General features: G+C 42.9%; 1 protein-coding gene across 1 annotated transcript in view; it reads right to left on the bottom strand.

The window, feature by feature from the left end:
- RNF20 (ring finger protein 20) overlaps nt 1–17,853 on the bottom strand; it is a 59,341-nt gene that overhangs the window by 5,399 nt on the left and 36,089 nt on the right. The window contains exons 12-18 of the mRNA XM_073597012.1: nt 14,725–14,846; nt 14,309–14,652; nt 11,341–11,458; nt 11,112–11,261; nt 9,898–10,110; nt 3,660–3,785; nt 2,013–2,153 (exon numbers count right to left, since the gene is read on the bottom strand). Of these exons, the coding sequence (XP_073453113.1) occupies nt 2,013–2,153; nt 3,660–3,785; nt 9,898–10,110; nt 11,112–11,261; nt 11,341–11,458; nt 14,309–14,652; nt 14,725–14,846 (1,214 nt within the window). The remainder of the gene's footprint in view (nt 1–2,012; nt 2,154–3,659; nt 3,786–9,897; nt 10,111–11,111; nt 11,262–11,340; nt 11,459–14,308; nt 14,653–14,724; nt 14,847–17,853) is intronic.

The raw sequence follows: 17,853 nt of genomic DNA, 5'->3' as shown, positions 1-17,853 counted from the left end.
TATAAATCCTGTATAATAATAATAATTATTATTATCAGGTAACAATAAGTGCCAGTTCACACAGGGGCGGCTTCGAAGTCGTCCGACTCTGAAGCCGCCCCACACAGCGGAACCTCAGCGTGGCTTGCAAATGACTTCTTTAATAGAAGTCAATGCAAGCCGCTCCGAAGTTGCCCGAAAGTAGTACAGGAACCTTTTTCTAAGTCGGAGCGGCTTGAGTCGCTCCTATTAGAACGGTTCCATTCTACTGAATGGAGCGCAACTTGTCAGGCTGACAAGTCATCTGACAGGTCGCCCCTGTGTGAACCGACACTTAAGGTTTTGGGTTTAGATATGCTTTAAGAAAGGATTACCAGTTAGTGAAAAGTAAAGACTTCTTATTTTTCAAGAGAACACCACTTTAAAGCCCCACTCTAGGCAAAAACTATTTTATTCCTCATCTCCCTTCCACCCTCTATAACCCTTCCTGACAGATTTTTTTCTTCCGTGCCTGGTGATGGCAGATATAATCACCTAAGTGCCCCATCCAGGTCTCATCCCATCTCTCTCCTAAGAAGTCCACTACAGTGGCCAGCCAATAGGAAGTGTCCAATTCATGCAGGCAGTGACATGGACGTCCAAAGAATTACCCTTCCAGGAAGTAAACAGAAGAGGAGGCTTATTGAAACTGGCTAAAAACCTGCTAGAGCTGCCCCAGAATAAACCCATATAATCCTGCCCACTCTGAGACTCCAGTGTTTTTAGCAAGCAATAAGGAGTGATCCAAACACAGAGGGGAGGGACCTGTGTCTTGTACTGTACGCCAATATAAGGATTTTACAGGCAAGTCGAAAATCCTATTATCTTAATTGTACAATACAGGACACAGTGCTGGAATTTTTAGACCATGGGAGATACCCTACTAATAAAAATGGGGGGCAACAAAGAACTGGCAACAGGCCCACAAGAAAATCAATGGTTTAATCTCTTCCCACCGACGTGGCACATATATGCAGCCTCTCGGCAGGTGGACTTTAAGGCCGAGAGGCCGCATATATGCAGTCGTTTGTAAACAGTTTTCTGCGCTGAGAGCGTGCTCCCAACACTGGCAGGGACCGAAAAGCCCCTGTTGTATACTTGTGATCGGGAGCTTTTCAATCATGTGACAACTTTAACAGCCAAACACAGCAGTCACATGACACGAATGCCCACCTCTGCCTCCCAGATGCTTGATGCTGAAAAGCCCAAGACACATCAACAGCCCTGGTGGAATGGGCTCTGATAGTAAAGGGAGAAAATCGCTTTAAGGGCATAGGCCCTAGAAATTAATTCTCTGATCCTCCTGGCAATGGTAAAACGGGTATCAGGGTGTCCTTTACAAGGACCTCCATGTAATACAAAAAGGGACTACCAAGTAGATCATGACAGCCCTAAACACATTAAAACAGTATAAGGCAATGTCCTTGTCATGTTTTGGAGCAGGACAGGGGGAAGGGAGGACAATGGCCAGATTGAGATGAGAAGAGACCACCTTAGGTAAAAATGAGGTTTTGCTCTCAAAACCATGTTGCCCTTGTTCAAGACAAGAAAAAGCTCTTTGAAGAAAGAGCTGACAATTCAGTGAAACACCTACCAGACGTGATTGCGATCAGGAAGGCAACCTTACAGGTGAAGTCTTCTAAAGGAATTTCTATAATCAGTTTAAAGGGGGGGGGTTCAAAATTCAAAGAGCACCAGGTTGAGATCTGAAGGCGACACAGAAGGTCTCACCCAATATAAGCAACTCTCTGTAGAATAGTCTTGATTAGGGACGATGAGGCCAGAGGTTTCTGGAAGAGGATGGATAAGGCAGAAACCTGACCCTTGAGCGTACCCTGAGCCAGTCTCTGGTCAAGAGCAGACAGCCCAAAAGAAGAAGAAAGCCCAAAATACAAGCAATATAATATTTCCTAGGGTCTGGCCATCTGTCCTCGCACCATGCACCGAGGCATTGCCACTGCCTGCCTTCCATGTTCCAGGGCTGTACACTTTACCTGTGCTCTCTTATAGTTGAAGGAATCCTTTTCCCGACTAGCGCTGTTCTCTACAATCTCCTTCCGCAGGTCCTGCAGCTTCTTCTGTGACATGTCCAATTGACCTCTGAGTTCTTCTGCCTGCTGGGAGGCCTCCATCGCCTGGAAACAAGATAAGGATCAACAGAGATAGCAGGACAAATCCTATCAACAAATTATCATCATATTCTAAGACTTTAATTAAGCAAACCATAGCATGCAAATGAACCCAACGATGAGTCAAAATAAGCTCCTGCAGCTCTATGGGAATTCTGAATGCCAATAGTTATGGAGTGAGAGTGGCCCATCAAGTCTCTGGGAAGCACTAGTTGTGAAGAGATATAGTTCTCAGGAAAAGGTTGCCTGCCAGAGGGCTACAGTCCAGCGCAAAAGCACATTTTAAAACCCTGTTCATTCTGGTAGCAATAGGCAGCAGAAGCTATGTAAAAATGTTGCCCTATCATGAAGTAAGTCTAGCTTGGATGTACCACCTCACAGATGTCAGACGTTGCAACAGGGAGACACAGGAAATGGGAAAAAAAAAACTAAAAAAAAAAAAAAACAAAGTTAAAGCAGAACTTCAGTCATTTTTTTCAGCTTTCCATCTTTTAAATCTTCTGCACTTGTGGTTTTAACTTTGGATACATTTTTTTTTCTGCCAGTAAATACCTTTTACAGCCCACTTCCCGCTTCTTGTCTGGTAAAAAGCCTAGGCTTCTGACATCATGCACAGCTCTCTCTCTCACTCTCGTGAGAGTTTACCAGGGAGGGAGGATAAGAGGGCCAATGAGAGCTGCAGGTGTGCCTCTGTGTAAATTCAGGAAGTGAACAGCCCACAGTTAAAATGGTTGCAGCCAGACTCAGTGGAGGGAGATTTATGCAGTACACTTGGCAACTACAGAATCATAGTATATATAAAATAACATGCAAAGTGGTTGGAGGAAAGCTTCAGAATGGCAAAGAGGTTTTTATTACAAAACATGTGAGCAGACTGCAGTCCCTCTTTAAGTCAAGCTTGACTTTCTACATGAGATGGCAATATTTACATATAACTTAATTTTCATACGCAGTTGAGCAAGTAACTGTTCCGCTCTTTTTGCATTATTTGATCATTTGTTCAGTTTAAGTTACCAAGAGCTGGGACACCATTACTTTAAAGTGCATGTAAATCATAGTGATCTTATCTTCTCTTATTTGATCCCTTTTGTCTGTTAAATATACTGTTGAACGTGTTTTGTTACAGCTGTTCCATTAGCGCAAATAAAGAAATAAATGTTGATCCAGCCAGAAATCTTGTGAAGCCTGTGCTACACTCTCATTAGCTACACTGTCCCCAGCTATCTCTGAGAACTACAGAACACCTCTCCCCACTAATGGAGATTAAGAGTGTGTAGCCCTAACCCACTCCTTGTCCTAGGATAATACTGCTCCTCTCTAGAGACACGTATGTCACTGGCAGGATCACCATGTGTAAATAATGGGGGAAAAAAAGCTAATGCAGCCACCACATGTAACACAGCTGGTAAGTTGTGAAATATTTTATTTTCCCTCTTGGATTTAGACAGACTCTTAGTAAAACATCTGTTTTTGGGGAGTTTTCCCTTTAAAATGGAAGTGTGCTAATGTTACCTTGCGCTTGCTGAGGTCCAGTGCCTGAGTGCGCAGCGTCAGCTCCTTCTCTCCTGTGGTGATGCTGCTCTGCAGTAGGTGCTCCTTCTCTTCCAACTTGCGCAAGACCTGCAGCTGGGCATCCACCTGTTATCAGAGGTCACAGTGAGACAACCATAGGAAACAGTGGAAACCAGAGTAGGTAAAATAGAAGCAGATTAACCACTTCAATACAGGGCACTTATAAACCTTCCTGCCCAGACCAATTTTCAGCTTTCGGCGCTGTCGCAGTTTGAATGACAATTGCGCGGTCATGCTACACTGTACCCAAACTAAATTTTTATCATTTTGTTCCCACAAATAGAGCTTTCTTTTGGTGATATTGGATCACCTCTGCGTTTTTTATTTTTTGCTAAACAAATAAAAAAAGACCGAAAATTTTGAAAAAAATAAAAGTTTTGCTTTTGTTTCTGTTAAAAAATTTTGTAAATAAGTAAGTTTTCTCTTTCACTGATGGGCACTGATAAGGTGGCACTGATGAGGTGGCACTGATATGCAGCACTGGTAGGCGGCACTGATGGGTGGCACCGATATGCAGCACTGATGGGCATTGATAGGCGGCACTGATGATCACTCATGGGTGGCACTGGTGGGCACTGATAGGCGACACTGATGGGCACTGAAAGGCTGCAAAGATGGGTTCTTATGGGTGGCACTGATAGGCATCCCTGGTGGCACTGGCAGTGGTAGGCATTGTGAGTGGGCACTGATTGGCAGCTGCCTGGGCACAGATTGGTATTTCCCTGGGGGTCTAGGGGGCATACCTGGTGGTCCAGTGTGGATGGCTTCCCTGGTGGTCCTGGGTGGGATCCGAGGGGGAGCTGTGCTGATAATCAATCAGCACAGCCCCCCCCGTCAGGAGAGCAGCCGATCGGCTCTCTTCTACTCGCGTCTATCAGACGCGAGTGAAGAAAAGCCGATCACCGGCTCTTCCTATTTACATCGTAAACAGCCGTGATTGGACACGGCTGATCACGTGGTAAAGAGTCTCCGTCAGAGACTCTTTACCTAGATCGGTGTTGCGTCGCCACGATGCGCGCCCCCGTCATATGACGCCCAGTCAGGGTATTGAAACCATTTTGCCGCTGTCATTCTGCTATATGGCGGGCGGCAAATGGTTAAACCAGCTTTAAAGTCTAAGGCCTGATTCACACCTATGCATTTTTAATGCTTTTTGCATTTTGCAGATTTGCACTACAGTCCATTTAACATTGTTTCCTATGGAACACGTTCTGTAGTGTAACTCTTCAAAATGTGAAAAGCACTAAAAGTGCATAGGTGTGAATCAGGCCTAAGTCCAGGTTTCTGGTCATTTTAAGAATTTGCTTGGCATCAATGAAAATCACTCTATGAATGGAAAAGGCAGACCTTTCATTCATCTGCTCATCCTCTGTCCTGGAAGATATAGTACAGCTTATATGAATGCGGGGGGAGAAGGATGGGCATAGTCTGCACTCTGACAAGTGCCTATGACAGGTCAATTGGCTATATTAACCCCTGCAGCACTGGAAGATTATTACTGCTGCGGGGCGGTCCGGGGGGGTCATAGGACAGAAGGTTTCAACAGCAGCCTGCACCAGCACAAGGGACACTCCTCATTTAATGTAAGTACCATCTCTTGTGTGGATTTGAAAAAAAAAAAAAAAGATTATATCTGTTCCTTTTCACACAAATCTACACACTTGTACAACTAAACACAGTTTTAATGGCAGCTAAACAAAGCAAGTACTAGTTAAAATTTACAGGCTACCATTCCTGACTTCCTAAGAATATTAGTTCCCTGGCTGGCTGGATTCGGTGCTCCATTACTGACCCAGAAGTCAGAAATTCAGATGTGAACACTTGTTTTCAGGCTAGTGACAAGACCTACTGTTATGGTTTCGATGTGACAGCCAGGTAACTGGCATTGTAAGGAGAGGCCAGGAGAGGATGAGAAGGCTCTTATATACACCTACACTACCAGCAACACAAACCCTTTAAATGAAAAAAGGTCCAGGTTCTAATCTGTGCCTATGACTGACTTTTCGGGATAGTCCACATTAAAACACGCAACCACTACATCCCAGAATGCAATACATGTAGGTAAGCTATTGTATTAGTTGATAAATTTTCATTTGCACCAAAACTGCTTTTTCCCCATACAAGTCTTTGGGGATGCAAAAGCATCTTGAAGCAGGACAATGCAGATCAACGACAACGAATTGTAAAATGATCACTGAGGCATCTAAAAAGGATATAAAAACACAGTACCTTTGCGGTCCAAAACCGGTCTACATATATATCCATCACGTTCCACCAATAAACAAAATAAATAAAAATAAAATGGTTGTAAAATTGAAGGTTCTTTTTATCTTCATGCATTCTCCGCAGCAAGGTAAGAGAGTGCCCCCCTCCCCGCCCCCCCCCCCCCCCCCCCCCTAAATACTCACCTAAAGCTCAGTCTCGATCCAGTGCTGTGCATGTCTGCAGCAGCTCTTCTACTCTCACCCCGTCTTATAGTGGGGTTCACCTGAAAAGGTCTGGTATGGATTTGGGGCGGGGGGGTTGCCCAAGCTATTTTATTTTTTATTTTAGTGTGGGGGGGGGAACCCCCACGCTGGGAGGATATGTGCGTTCCCATAGAAGTCAATGAGCCTGGAATCTGCATATGAATCGCACGTCGGTGCTCAGAAAAACGCACAGAACTCTTTTTAAATCCTTACTGAAATCACACTGTCGCTGCACCACAGATATGTGAACTGGCTCCATAGAAAGCCGGTTTGGTTCACATCATGGGAATCAGATGCGGTTCCAAACGCATCCAATTTGCATATATGCGGCTGGAGCCTAAAAGACTGCTGAAACAAGATCAATGAACTGCTGTTTCCAGTCTAACCAGAGTAAGAAGCAGTTAGGCAAAACCACTGTACACCACTACATTGTGAAAAGTAGTGCTTGCATATGTTCATAGATCGTAAATACAGCTATTGACATGTTCATATACAGCATAATTGCAAGCTATACACATGAAGATTTGTACATATTAACCACTTAAGGACAAGTCACGTACATGTGCATCATTTGACTTTAAAGCGATACTAAAGTCTTGTTTTTTTTTTTTTTTGGTTAAAGAGAACAAACATGTCATACTTACCTGCTCTGTGCCCAGTTCCTCCTCTTTTCGGGTCCCTCACCGGCGCTCCTGGCCCCTCCCTTCTGCCAAGTGCCCCCAGAGTGAGCAGCTTACTATGAGGGTACCTGAGCCAAGCAGCTGCTCTGTGTGTCCATTCAGACACGGAGCCACGGCTCAGCCCCGCCCCCTCTCCCTCCTCTTTGGCTCACTGACTTTGAATGGCAGCAGTGGGAGCCAATGGCGCTTGCTGCTGTGTCTCAGCCAATCAGGAGGGAAAGTCCTGGACAGCCAAGTCTCTCGTGCAACATCGCTGGATCGAGATGGGGCTCAGGTAAGTATCGGGGAGACTGCTGCACACAGAAGGTTTTTTATCTTAATGCATAATGCATTAAGATAAAAAAACTTCTGCCTTTAGGACCACTTTAAGTGGTTATATCGGGAAGATGAATAAAGGGGAATTATATGGCGCATACTCAGTGAAACAATAAATAAATATAAAGTGCAATGTTCAAAAGTGCAATAATCAAATGAGAAACTTCATATATAATCTTACATACAACTGTGCAAAAAATTCCAAAAAGTGCAAAGGTGCATCGAAGTGATAATAAGTACATGAAAATAAAATGTCCAATCAAAAGCAACAAAAAATTCATAAAGTAAAGTGCTTGTTCAGATTAAATATGAAGTTTCTCATTTGATTATAGCACTTTATATTTATTTATTGTTTCACTGAGTATGCGCCATATTATTCCCCTTTATTCATCTATATAGTGTGAGAACACCTTTTTATGTTGGCAGCTATTCATTAGTCTTCTATTTATATAGTGGTTTGCGCATTGGTATTCTTACACTGTCTATTATTATACCGGGAAGATGCCTACAGCTACAGGCATCATCTCCAGTGGTTGACTTTATTGTAAAAGCCATCCCAATTAGCTGCTGGATGGTCCACCTCACCTCCTGCTGATGCCTCTCCAGGGTATACCAGCCCACCGGCGAGCCTGGAATGAAAGCCAGTGGTTCCACCAGCTTACCAGAGTTCGGTTAGGATGGGAAAGACCCAGATGAGCTCTATGGTATAGGGACTGGAAGCGATGAGAATTTTCCTCACTTCCTGTTTCCCCAAATGTAAACAATGCAATTTTTAGGTTTGGAAAGTATCTGATCACACCGATCCGGGTGTGATCATATGCTTTTAGGGGCAGAGAAAACATCTGGGATCTAACAGACCCCAGATTTCTCCATAAAGAGTACCTGTGTCACAAGGGAGGTTTATATTTTTTTTAAAGCAGCAGTGTAAAAATAAAAAATAAAATAAATAATAAACATTTTTAAAGCCACCCCTCCCCCGCTCAAAGGCAAATGCATGCATTGGTCCCGCACGCATACATAAACGGCGATCGCACTACACCTCATGTATTGCTCTAACATCAGAGCAAGGACAATAATTCTAGCACCAGACCTCCTGTGTAACTTTAAACTGGTAAGCTGTAAAGGCTTTTAAATCGTCGCTTATGGCGACGTAGTTTGCACGAGCGTGCACAATTTTAAAGTTTGACATGTTAGGTATCCATTTACTTGGCATAACACAATCTTTTAGATTTTACCAAAAATCAGGTAGTATAATGTGTTTGTGCGCATTAAAATTCATTAAAGTTTTTTGTTTTTTTTTTTAAATTGCATTCAAAAAACAGCTGCGTAAATACCGTGTGAAAAAAGAAAATTGCAAAACCCAACATTTTATTCTCTATGGCATCTGCTAAAAAATATATAATGTTCGGGGGTTCTAATAATTTTCTAACAAAAAATACTGATTTTTACTTGGAAATAAAAAGTGCCAGAAAAAGGCCTGGTCTTCAAGTGACAAACTAACAATTTTAGGAAATGTTTGATTTCTTATTAGACAGATATTGAAGAAATCTCTTTGAAGCGCACTACAGTGGACTTTGTATGGACCATTCATAGTATCTGGGACCTTTTTGTTTATTTAACCATTGCAATCCCCTATGCTTGTCACATGGGCATTATATCATCTTATTATTCAACTTTTATTATTTCAAACAGCTTAGATTTCAGGCTGTTTTGCACTTGGACACCACTATGGTGTCCATAGCGGCAACTATCTGCTTTTAGATTTTCTTGATTTTTTTTTTTTATTCCATGTTACCTCATGGTAATTGTGTGTTTGGTGCTTAAAGCGGACCTTCAGTCATTTTTTTAACGTTTCATCTATTAAATCTTCTGCCCTTGTTGTTTTAACTTGGGAAAGTAAAACATTTTTTTTCTGCCAATAAATACCTTATACAGCCCACTTCCTGTTTGTCTGGTAAAAAGCCTAGGCTTATGATGACATCACGCACAGTGCTCTCTCTCGTGAAAGTTTGCCAGGAAGGGACAGGGTATCAGTCATAAGAGGGCCAATGAGAGCTGCAGAGCTGGAGGTGTGCCTCTGTGTAAATCCAGGAAGTGAACAAGCAGCAGCTTCAGCTGCCCACAGTTAAAATTGATGCAGCCAGACTCAGTGGAGGGAGATTTCTGCAGCATATTTGCAAATGCCAAACTATATATTTCTACTGTGAATCACGTGAGAAAATGCCAAACTTGTTTATGTGATGTCAGCAGCTCTCGCTGAACAATGACCCACCCCCCTTCACCTGGGATTATGTGACCAATACTAAAGTATGTAATCACATGGAAAACCCAGAAGAATCCAAGAGCAGCAGTTTCTTTAAGATAGGAAAGCTGTCAAATAAATAAGTCTAGGCTGCCATTGCTGACCCCTCTAACGCGTCTTGCTGGGATGTCATGCTGATCCAATCTTTTCAATATATTATGAGATAATGAGCATGCCTGCTCTGGCTCAGTGATTCAGCATAAAAACAGCCAGGGAATTCGTATTTAGTCAGTTTTTACCATGTAAAAGTATAGCGGGGGAGAGAGGCCAAAATAAGGGAGTTATTGAACAGGTCTACTACACAAATCTAAAATGCACTAAAAGTTTTGTAACTAGAAAAGTAGTGTGTCTACCTTTCCAATTTGTTCATTATGATAGTACAGATTTACATGTCTGGTAGTGTCACACCCCACCTGTGTGCGCAGTGTGAGCAGCTGGTCCGCCAGTTCCTCCTTCTCCTCTTTGAGAAGTTTGTGGATCTGGTTGGACTTGATTCTCTCAGACATAAGTTTGAAATTGGCATCATCCTTCTCCCGCAGCTGCTGCATCAGACGGATATTCTGCTCCTGCATGTCTTCAAATGCCTGGCCAGTGACATCCATCTCCGACAGCAGAGCCTCTTCCTCCTAGGCAGGGAAACAGCAATGAAATATGGTCACCAACGTGTGTTTGGTATGAAGGTGTCAAGAAGACAACAAGGGCCTAACAGCAAGCACCTATAGGTGCGTCCACATAAAATAATGTGTGAGCAAGTAGGGAGGTCCAAAACCCATCCCACAGGGAGTTGCACAGGTAAGCTTTAAAGTAGCTTGGTTTCAGAAATAAAAAATAAAACCAAAAGCATGTGCATAAGAAAGTACTTTTTACCCGTTGTGCTGCTCGCTAGCAGTATCTATTCTATGCTGCTGAACACAGGAGCCCCCCCCCCCCCAAAAGTTCTGTATATCCGACACACTTCTGGGTGTGTCATATGCCAGGGTCCCTCCACTGTGCTGTGGTTCCTCCCACTGGTTGCCAATTCCCTACTATGTCCTGAAGTGGCATAAGGTCCAGCGGGATGAAAGCATGGAGGGGTAACCTGACATCTGACACTCTGAAGTGTATCAGATGTGAATATACTTCAGGCACCTTTCCTCAGCAGCAAAGGTTCTATGAACAGACAGAAAAACAGGCAAATACAAAGTGTCTTCTTTAACACATGCTTTTTGTTTTAAATCGATTTCAGAAACTGCTTTTGTGTTGAGGTGTCACAAAATGTTTTTTTGGGTTATGCAGTGCAAAGTATCCGGTTAATAAAAAGATCCTTTTAGCAACTCATATTGACCACTTCTTATCCACTCGCTACTATGAGTGAGAAGATGCCCCATTTTAGGTTCCAAGTCAATTCTAGTTTCAGCCCAACACAGGGCTGAGGACTCTCACCCTGCCCCCCGGTGCCTTAGCAAACAGCTTTAGAGCATCACCACTGTCACATGGAAGAGAGGACTTACATATGTTCCTACACCCAGACTTAGTATTTCTGTTCACTTCCAGCGGTGAATGGAGTGGCAGGGAACGAAGCGATTGCTGTAAAAGTGGTTAGAATTAAACTGAATTTGTTTCTAAAGCACGAATGCTACTTAGTCACCTGTTTAGCTACAGACAGTCTTTTCTGCAGGGCTTCGGTTTGTTCTTCTGCTGCTCTCATCCTCCTTAGGGCGTCCTCATCTGCCATTTTCTTACTGTCCCTCCGTTCCCTCTCCTCCAACTCTCGAAGCCTCTGTCGTAGTTCTTCCAGCTGATAAAATTAAAAACACAGTGAAAAGGTCAATTCTTCTGCAAGAAAAAGGAAAAACTCTTAACAGAGCCAACCATACCTCTGCTTTGCTTTTTCTCTCAGCTGCCATTAGCTGAACCTTGTCTCTCTGTTCCTTGGGAGCAGAACGATACATGTCCAGGAGGAGCTTCATGTCTCTTAAAGACTCTTGCACTCTCCTAGCACAAAACAAACATACAAGATGACTGAATGTGGGGAGAACTGGCTGGGAGACAAAAGGCAGCAACTTCAATGAAACAATAAAAAAAAAAAAAAGTTGGCTGAAGAGATTTCTGAACATGTGATCCAAACTTTGCCTACATGTCAAAACAGGAAGAGGTTTCAACTCATACTGTTTGATTTTAAACTTCTATCTATCAAACTGTAATGGAGGGTTGAGACTCCTGATGTAACAAAAAAACTTATACTCCATGGCTGGGGTGTAAAAAGCCAGGCTGTCAACTATTAAACAATACTGTTTGGTGAATTGACATAATAAAATGCAGCTTCCCAATTCTTAAATCTGGTGGCTACATTAGTTTCCTTTTAAATGCTTCTTTTCTTTTTATTTTCACCTGGTGATCCGACCAGTAACACTTCCAGTTCCCATCCTATGTTATCTCCACCATGGATGGAGGAGCAGTGGACACAACATTGGATAGCAGCCATGGTAATCTGGGAAGAGGGTAGTGTTCGATCCACTAGCAAATTTAGATGCACCTGTCTAACAAATTATAGCTGAACTCATGCTAACACTTTTAAAGCAGCAAGTGTTTTCTCCTTTTTTTCGGATACATTTTTTTACATAAACGAAAAAAACTGACCATTGTAAGCATCCCTGTCAGTGTTAAATGGTTCATCACAACCCTCTAATTGCCACTTTTACTGGACAGCTTGGTTTTTAAAAGGAAGATTAAAACTACCAGATTTACTGGCTGGATCACAAGGTGAAAATTAACCACTTCAAGACCAGGCCTATTTCTGACACTTGTCATTTACAAGTTAAATTCAGTATTTTTTGCTAGAAAATTACTTAGAACCCCCAAACATTAACATTATATATATATTTTTTAGCGGAGACCCGCTTAATAAAATGGCAGTCATTGCAAAATTTTAGGTCACACTGTATTTGCACAGCAGTCCTTCAAATGCAATTTTTTGGGAAAAAAATACACTTTAATGCATTAAAAAAAACTAAACAGTAAAAAGTTAGCCCAATTTTTTTTTATATATTGTGAAAGATGATGTTACGGCGAGTAGATACCCAACATGTTACACTTCAAAATTGCGCACACTCGTGGAATGGCGACAAACTACGGTATTTAAAAATCTCCATAGACGGCGCTTTAAACATTTTTAACGGTTACCTGTTTAGAGTTACAGAGGAGTTCTTGCACTAGAATTATTGCTCTTGCTCTAATGATCGTAGCGATACCTCACATGTGTGATTTGAACACGGTTTACATTTGCGGGCATGACTTACGTATGTGCGTTCTTTAGCACGCAAGCATGGAGTGATAGGGCGCTTTAAAAATTGTTTTTTTTAAATCTTATTTCTTTTATTTTTACGCTGACCCTTTATAAAAAAAAAAAAAATCTTTCTGATCACTTTTATTGCTGTCACAAGGAATGCAAACATCCCTTGTGATAGTAATAGGCAGTGACAGGTACTCTTTATGGAGGGATCTGAAGTCTAAATACATGAAAGTATTCCAGACGCCAAGATCGGCTGACATTTTTTTTTAGACTGGCGCCGTTGGCTGTCGAGTAAACCGGAATTGACGTTGCTTCCGGGTTTCCACATCGGAGACCTGATCAAAGCTGAATGCAGCTTTGTTTAAGTCTCTGGCCAGCCGGCAGACGTTCACCGGCTGGTGGCTCAGGTCTCCCGCTGGGACGGGAGACCCGGCCAGAGAGGCGGGAGGGACGTCCCCTGTGGCTGCTTGTAATAACAGCTGAGGGTCTGCTTAGCTGCGTCGGTTGTTATTACAAGAAAGCTGACCATCGGCTCTAAAAAAACGGTACAAAAAACTGACGCACAGGTACATGACTTTGTGTTAAGTGGTTAAGCAAAAAAGACAACAATTTAAAACGAATGCCTCAACTACAACTAAGAATTGGTATTGTATTGTTTTTGGGTTTAATATCACACAACTTGTGCTTGGCACTCCATAGAAAAAGCAACTCCAGTTAAAGATTATTCCATTTTAAATGTCGTGGAGCAAGGTTTGATCTTCTGGATCTTGTATGCTGTTCGGGAGCTCAGAAGTAAATGTTCCTTTTTGAGTATACCAAGTGAACTTCTGCCCTCCCCAGCTGCACATACTGAACTTCTTTTGCCCCCTGATCACCCAACTTGGAGGGTACATAGGCTGGGGCTCTCTCCCCACCCCACGCTTGGGGACTGTAAGATCAAGCACCAGCGCTGTCCTATAGGATAAAGGGGGGGGGGTGCAAGTCAGATGCTCCCGTTTTCAGAAGTACCAGGTATTTCTTCCCTCCCGATAGGCCAAGAAGCGGTTGAGAAATTAAGGGAAAGTTAGTATGTGCAGCTTGGAAGACAGGGAACAGAGTAGAAAAGGACTACTTTTCCCTCACATAAGGAAAATAAACGAAAACGAGATGACTTACAGCAGCTAGGAGAGGCCCAAGAATAAGAGCAGAAAGCAGAACCAGAAGTCTGCTGTTTTTCTACATAACAGCCCTGGCAGAAATGGAAAATCATTTTTACCAAAGGATTTTGTTAAAGTGCACAGAATGAAAGGTAAACGTAGAATGTTCAAGAACATACAACAGTTCCCTGCTGTACAGTACCTGTCATTCCTGTATAAAACTACAAGTTCCTTCTGAAGCCTCCCCTCTCTCTCTATCAGGACTGTGTTATAAATCATTATTGGTGTCAATGACAGCAAGATACAAACCCACTGTCAAAAAAGATTGGTTTAGATGGGAAAAAAGTTAAATACACTGGTTAGGATTAATATTATGAGATGTGTTGAGATGTGTAAAAAATGCTAAAATTGCCTTACTTGAGGTCGGCCTTCATCTGCTTGACATTCTCTGCCTCCTTGCGCTTTGTGTCTGGCTCGTGTTTTGATTTCTCCTTGGAGCTGTCACCTCGGTCCTTCTCCCGCCCACGATCCCTGTCACGCTCTTTCTCCCTCTCCCTCCTCTCTCTCGGCTGCTGTGGTGGTGGCGGCTGTACCTCCTCCTCTTCCTTCTCTTTTTTTGGGACAACCTCTGGTTGTGGTGGGGCTGGTGTTGGTGGTGCAGTTTCCTCTGGCTCTGTCTTTATCTCCATGGTTTCTTCTCGGGTCTCCTCCACACTGGACTGTGAGGGCAGCAGGAAGATACTACTAGTGCGAGATCGCACCTGAAGACAGAAGAAGAATTGTAATGCTGCTCTTCCTTCAATACACGCCATGCAGTTCCTTCAGGGACTTACCTTATTGATTTCGCTTTGGATCTCTCGCAATCGCCTCTTGTACCTCTGCACCTCCCCCTTTAGCTGGTGATTGTGGTTCTGCAGGCTGCTGATCAGATGTCTCATTTCACGATTAATGGGGCCTAAAAAGAAGTAAATTGTGTTTTCAATGGTAAGCCACAATTTCAATAAAAAAAAAAAAGAGAAGGACTTCAATGTGTGGTTGAAAGTACATTGGGGAATTTGTCAATGAAAATATACTGTACAGTAAAACCTTGGATTGTGAGTAACTTGGTTTGAGAGTGTTTTGCAAGACAAGAAAACATTTTTTATACATCTTGACTTGATAAACAAGCGATATCTTGATATAAAGTTGGCGTCACGTCACAACTGAGTATAAAAGAGAGAGGGGCACCTCGAAGTGTAGAAATATGGCTACATATAATGAAGGTACAACATTTAGCAACTTACATGGTTGATGATTAAAAGAGGCACATCTAAGTATACAAGGCATCCGGGGTAAAGCTGTCCACATAGACCATCCTCCACATCGCCATCATCCCCTCCACACTGCGCTCAACAAGCACTTCAAGCCTTGTTTTCAGATCGATCTACTGCAGGGTAGTCTTTCCGGTCACGATTGCAGACTGACAGTGGCGAGAGCCAGCGGTGCAGAGAAGAGCTTTACCCCGGATGCCTGCATACTTAGATGTGCCTCTTTTAATCATCAACCATGCAAGTTGCTAAATGTTGTACCTTCATTAAATGTAACCATATTGCTACACTTAGAGTCGCCTCTCTTTTTTTTTATACTCTGTAGCTCCTGCTGGATTTTGCTTATACAAGCAAGTTTCCAGAATGAATTATGCTCGCAATTCAAGGTTTTATATGGGTGAATGTTAAAATTATTTCTTATGTTAAACTACATTTTTAACTCCACTCATAGCTACATAGTTAGGTTGAAAAAAGAAACTAGTCGATCTAGTTCAACCAAAACCTCCATAAACACAAACCTGTATCTACAGTTGATCCAGAGGAAGGCAAAAAAAGGCAAAAAAAAAACAAAAAAAACAACACACACACACCTCCAATAAAGCATTATCCAATTCGCTCTAATGGGGGAAAAAAAAATAATTCCTGATCCCCCAAGAGGCATTTGGATTTTCCCTGAATCAAACTATGCCTGGTGTTATTACCTTTACATATTACTATGCAATTATATTTTATTTTGTGCACTGAAAAATGCATCCAGACATTTTTTTTTTCAATCTAATGAGCTGTCCAGAACCAGTTCTTGAGGGAGTCTATTTCACATTTTAAAAGCTCTTACTGTGAAGAGAACCTTTCTGCATACCAAGGTTAAACCTCTTTTCCTCCAAAAGTAAAGAGTGCCACCTTGTCCTCTTTAATGACCTTATGTGTTTGTACATGTTGATCATATCGCTCCTTAATCACCTCTTCTTAAGAGAGAATTTCAGCTAATCTTTCCTGACAGGGAGATGGGGATACTTAAATACATTTTTTTTCATTTAATGTTTTTTTTATTTATACACTATTTAAAAAAAAATAAAATTAAAAATTTGATCAACTATATTGCTATCACAAAAGCAAGGGCAGTGAAAGGTACTCTTTACTGAGAGATCTAGGGTCTATTAGACCACAGGTCTCTATTCTGGCCTTAAAAGCATCGGATCAAACCAAAATTTGTTTGATCCAATGCTTTCCCAAGCCAGTTGGCTTGTTTACATCCGACAAAACCAGAAGTGACAAAATACTTGTTGCTTCCGGTTTCTTAGACCATAGAGATGATGATCCTTACGGTCCTTGATCATCTTCATGGTCAGCCGGTGGAACCACCAGCTGCATCCCAGAGTTCCCCCGGTGGGACGTGAGAGCCTGGTATGGCAGCAGGAGGGAGATCAGTTAGAGACCCAGGCTGGCTGGGTGCAAAGTTAGAAGAGCATAGGACCACCACAGGCCCCCACGCTTTGAGGAATTTAGCATGGGAGTCGTAGAGGATACCAGACATCTCATTAATCATGAGTTGTTAAAAATGCTCTTCACCTCCACAAACGAGACAGCTGGCTTCCTCCAGGCCCTTGTTATTGCACGCTTAGCAGCGATAAACAAATGGGTGGACAATTTCTGCCGATAGGAGAAAAGGCCCGGAATCGGACAATGAAGTAAGGCCAACTTGGCATCTTTGCCGGTAGACAAATGGTGGAGAGTGAACAGAAGACAAATACCCTTGACCAGAATCCTACTAAACGGGAGCAGGACCACCAGATATGAAGTTCATCTCCACGCTGACTATAGCCCCTGAAGTATCTATCACTGTATGATGGGTTTGATTTGGCAATACAGGTTGGGACCCAGTACCTTATAGGCTGCCTCCAGGGTAGCTGTGTTGAAGGAGCATTTCGCAATATTAGACCAGGCTTTGCTCCAATCCGCCAAATCAATGGGAAAAAGTCCCGCTCCCATTTGGGGACATAAGATAAGGAGGTTAGGGTCCCGTTAGAGTTAAGGGAGGAGTAAATTGAGGATATGGTACCAGGGGATCATGGAGAGTGTTGGCATGTATGCTCAAAGGCTTTTTTCTGTTTTTTTTTATGAAAAAGTGTCATGGCCTCAAAGTGAGGGTACCCAGTGTCACAATTGGAGATAGTGGAAGAATTCCACTGGGGGAGCTTCACAAGTCTCTTAGAGTGAAGTCCAAGAGGGGAAGGTGTGGGTTCCAAGAAAATGCCGGACCTGAGAGAATCCATGGGCTGTCCACTAAGAAAAAATATGAGGTTGTTCTAAGCCAGGGGGAAACATGGGGTTATTCAGGAGAGGGAGGAGAGGAAGAGACGGGGGACATGAGCCCACTGGAGTACCGAACTGAGTCCCAAAGCTTCAAGCTATGGGCCATTAGAGGGCTGAGTGAGGGGGCACGCAATTTAGGAGGAAGCCATACGAGGGCAGAGATGGGGACTGGTGCACAGTTGGGGATTTCCAGAAGAACCCAGAAAGGAATATCGGAGGTAGCCTGAAGCATTGCAAGCTGGGAGATTTGCGCAGCCTGACAATATTTTGCGATATTTGGGACCCCAAGCCCACCTCTCAGCCTGTGGGCATATAAGGTAAGGCGGGAGACCCTGGGACACT

The sequence above is a fragment of the Aquarana catesbeiana genome, linkage group LG08 (genome assembly GCF_042186555.1).
Source record: "Aquarana catesbeiana isolate 2022-GZ linkage group LG08, ASM4218655v1, whole genome shotgun sequence".
NCBI classification, from domain to species: domain Eukaryota; kingdom Metazoa; phylum Chordata; class Amphibia; order Anura; family Ranidae; genus Aquarana; species Aquarana catesbeiana.
The sequence above is the reverse complement of the archived record's forward strand: the minus strand, read 5'-3'. Positions and strand labels throughout refer to the sequence as shown.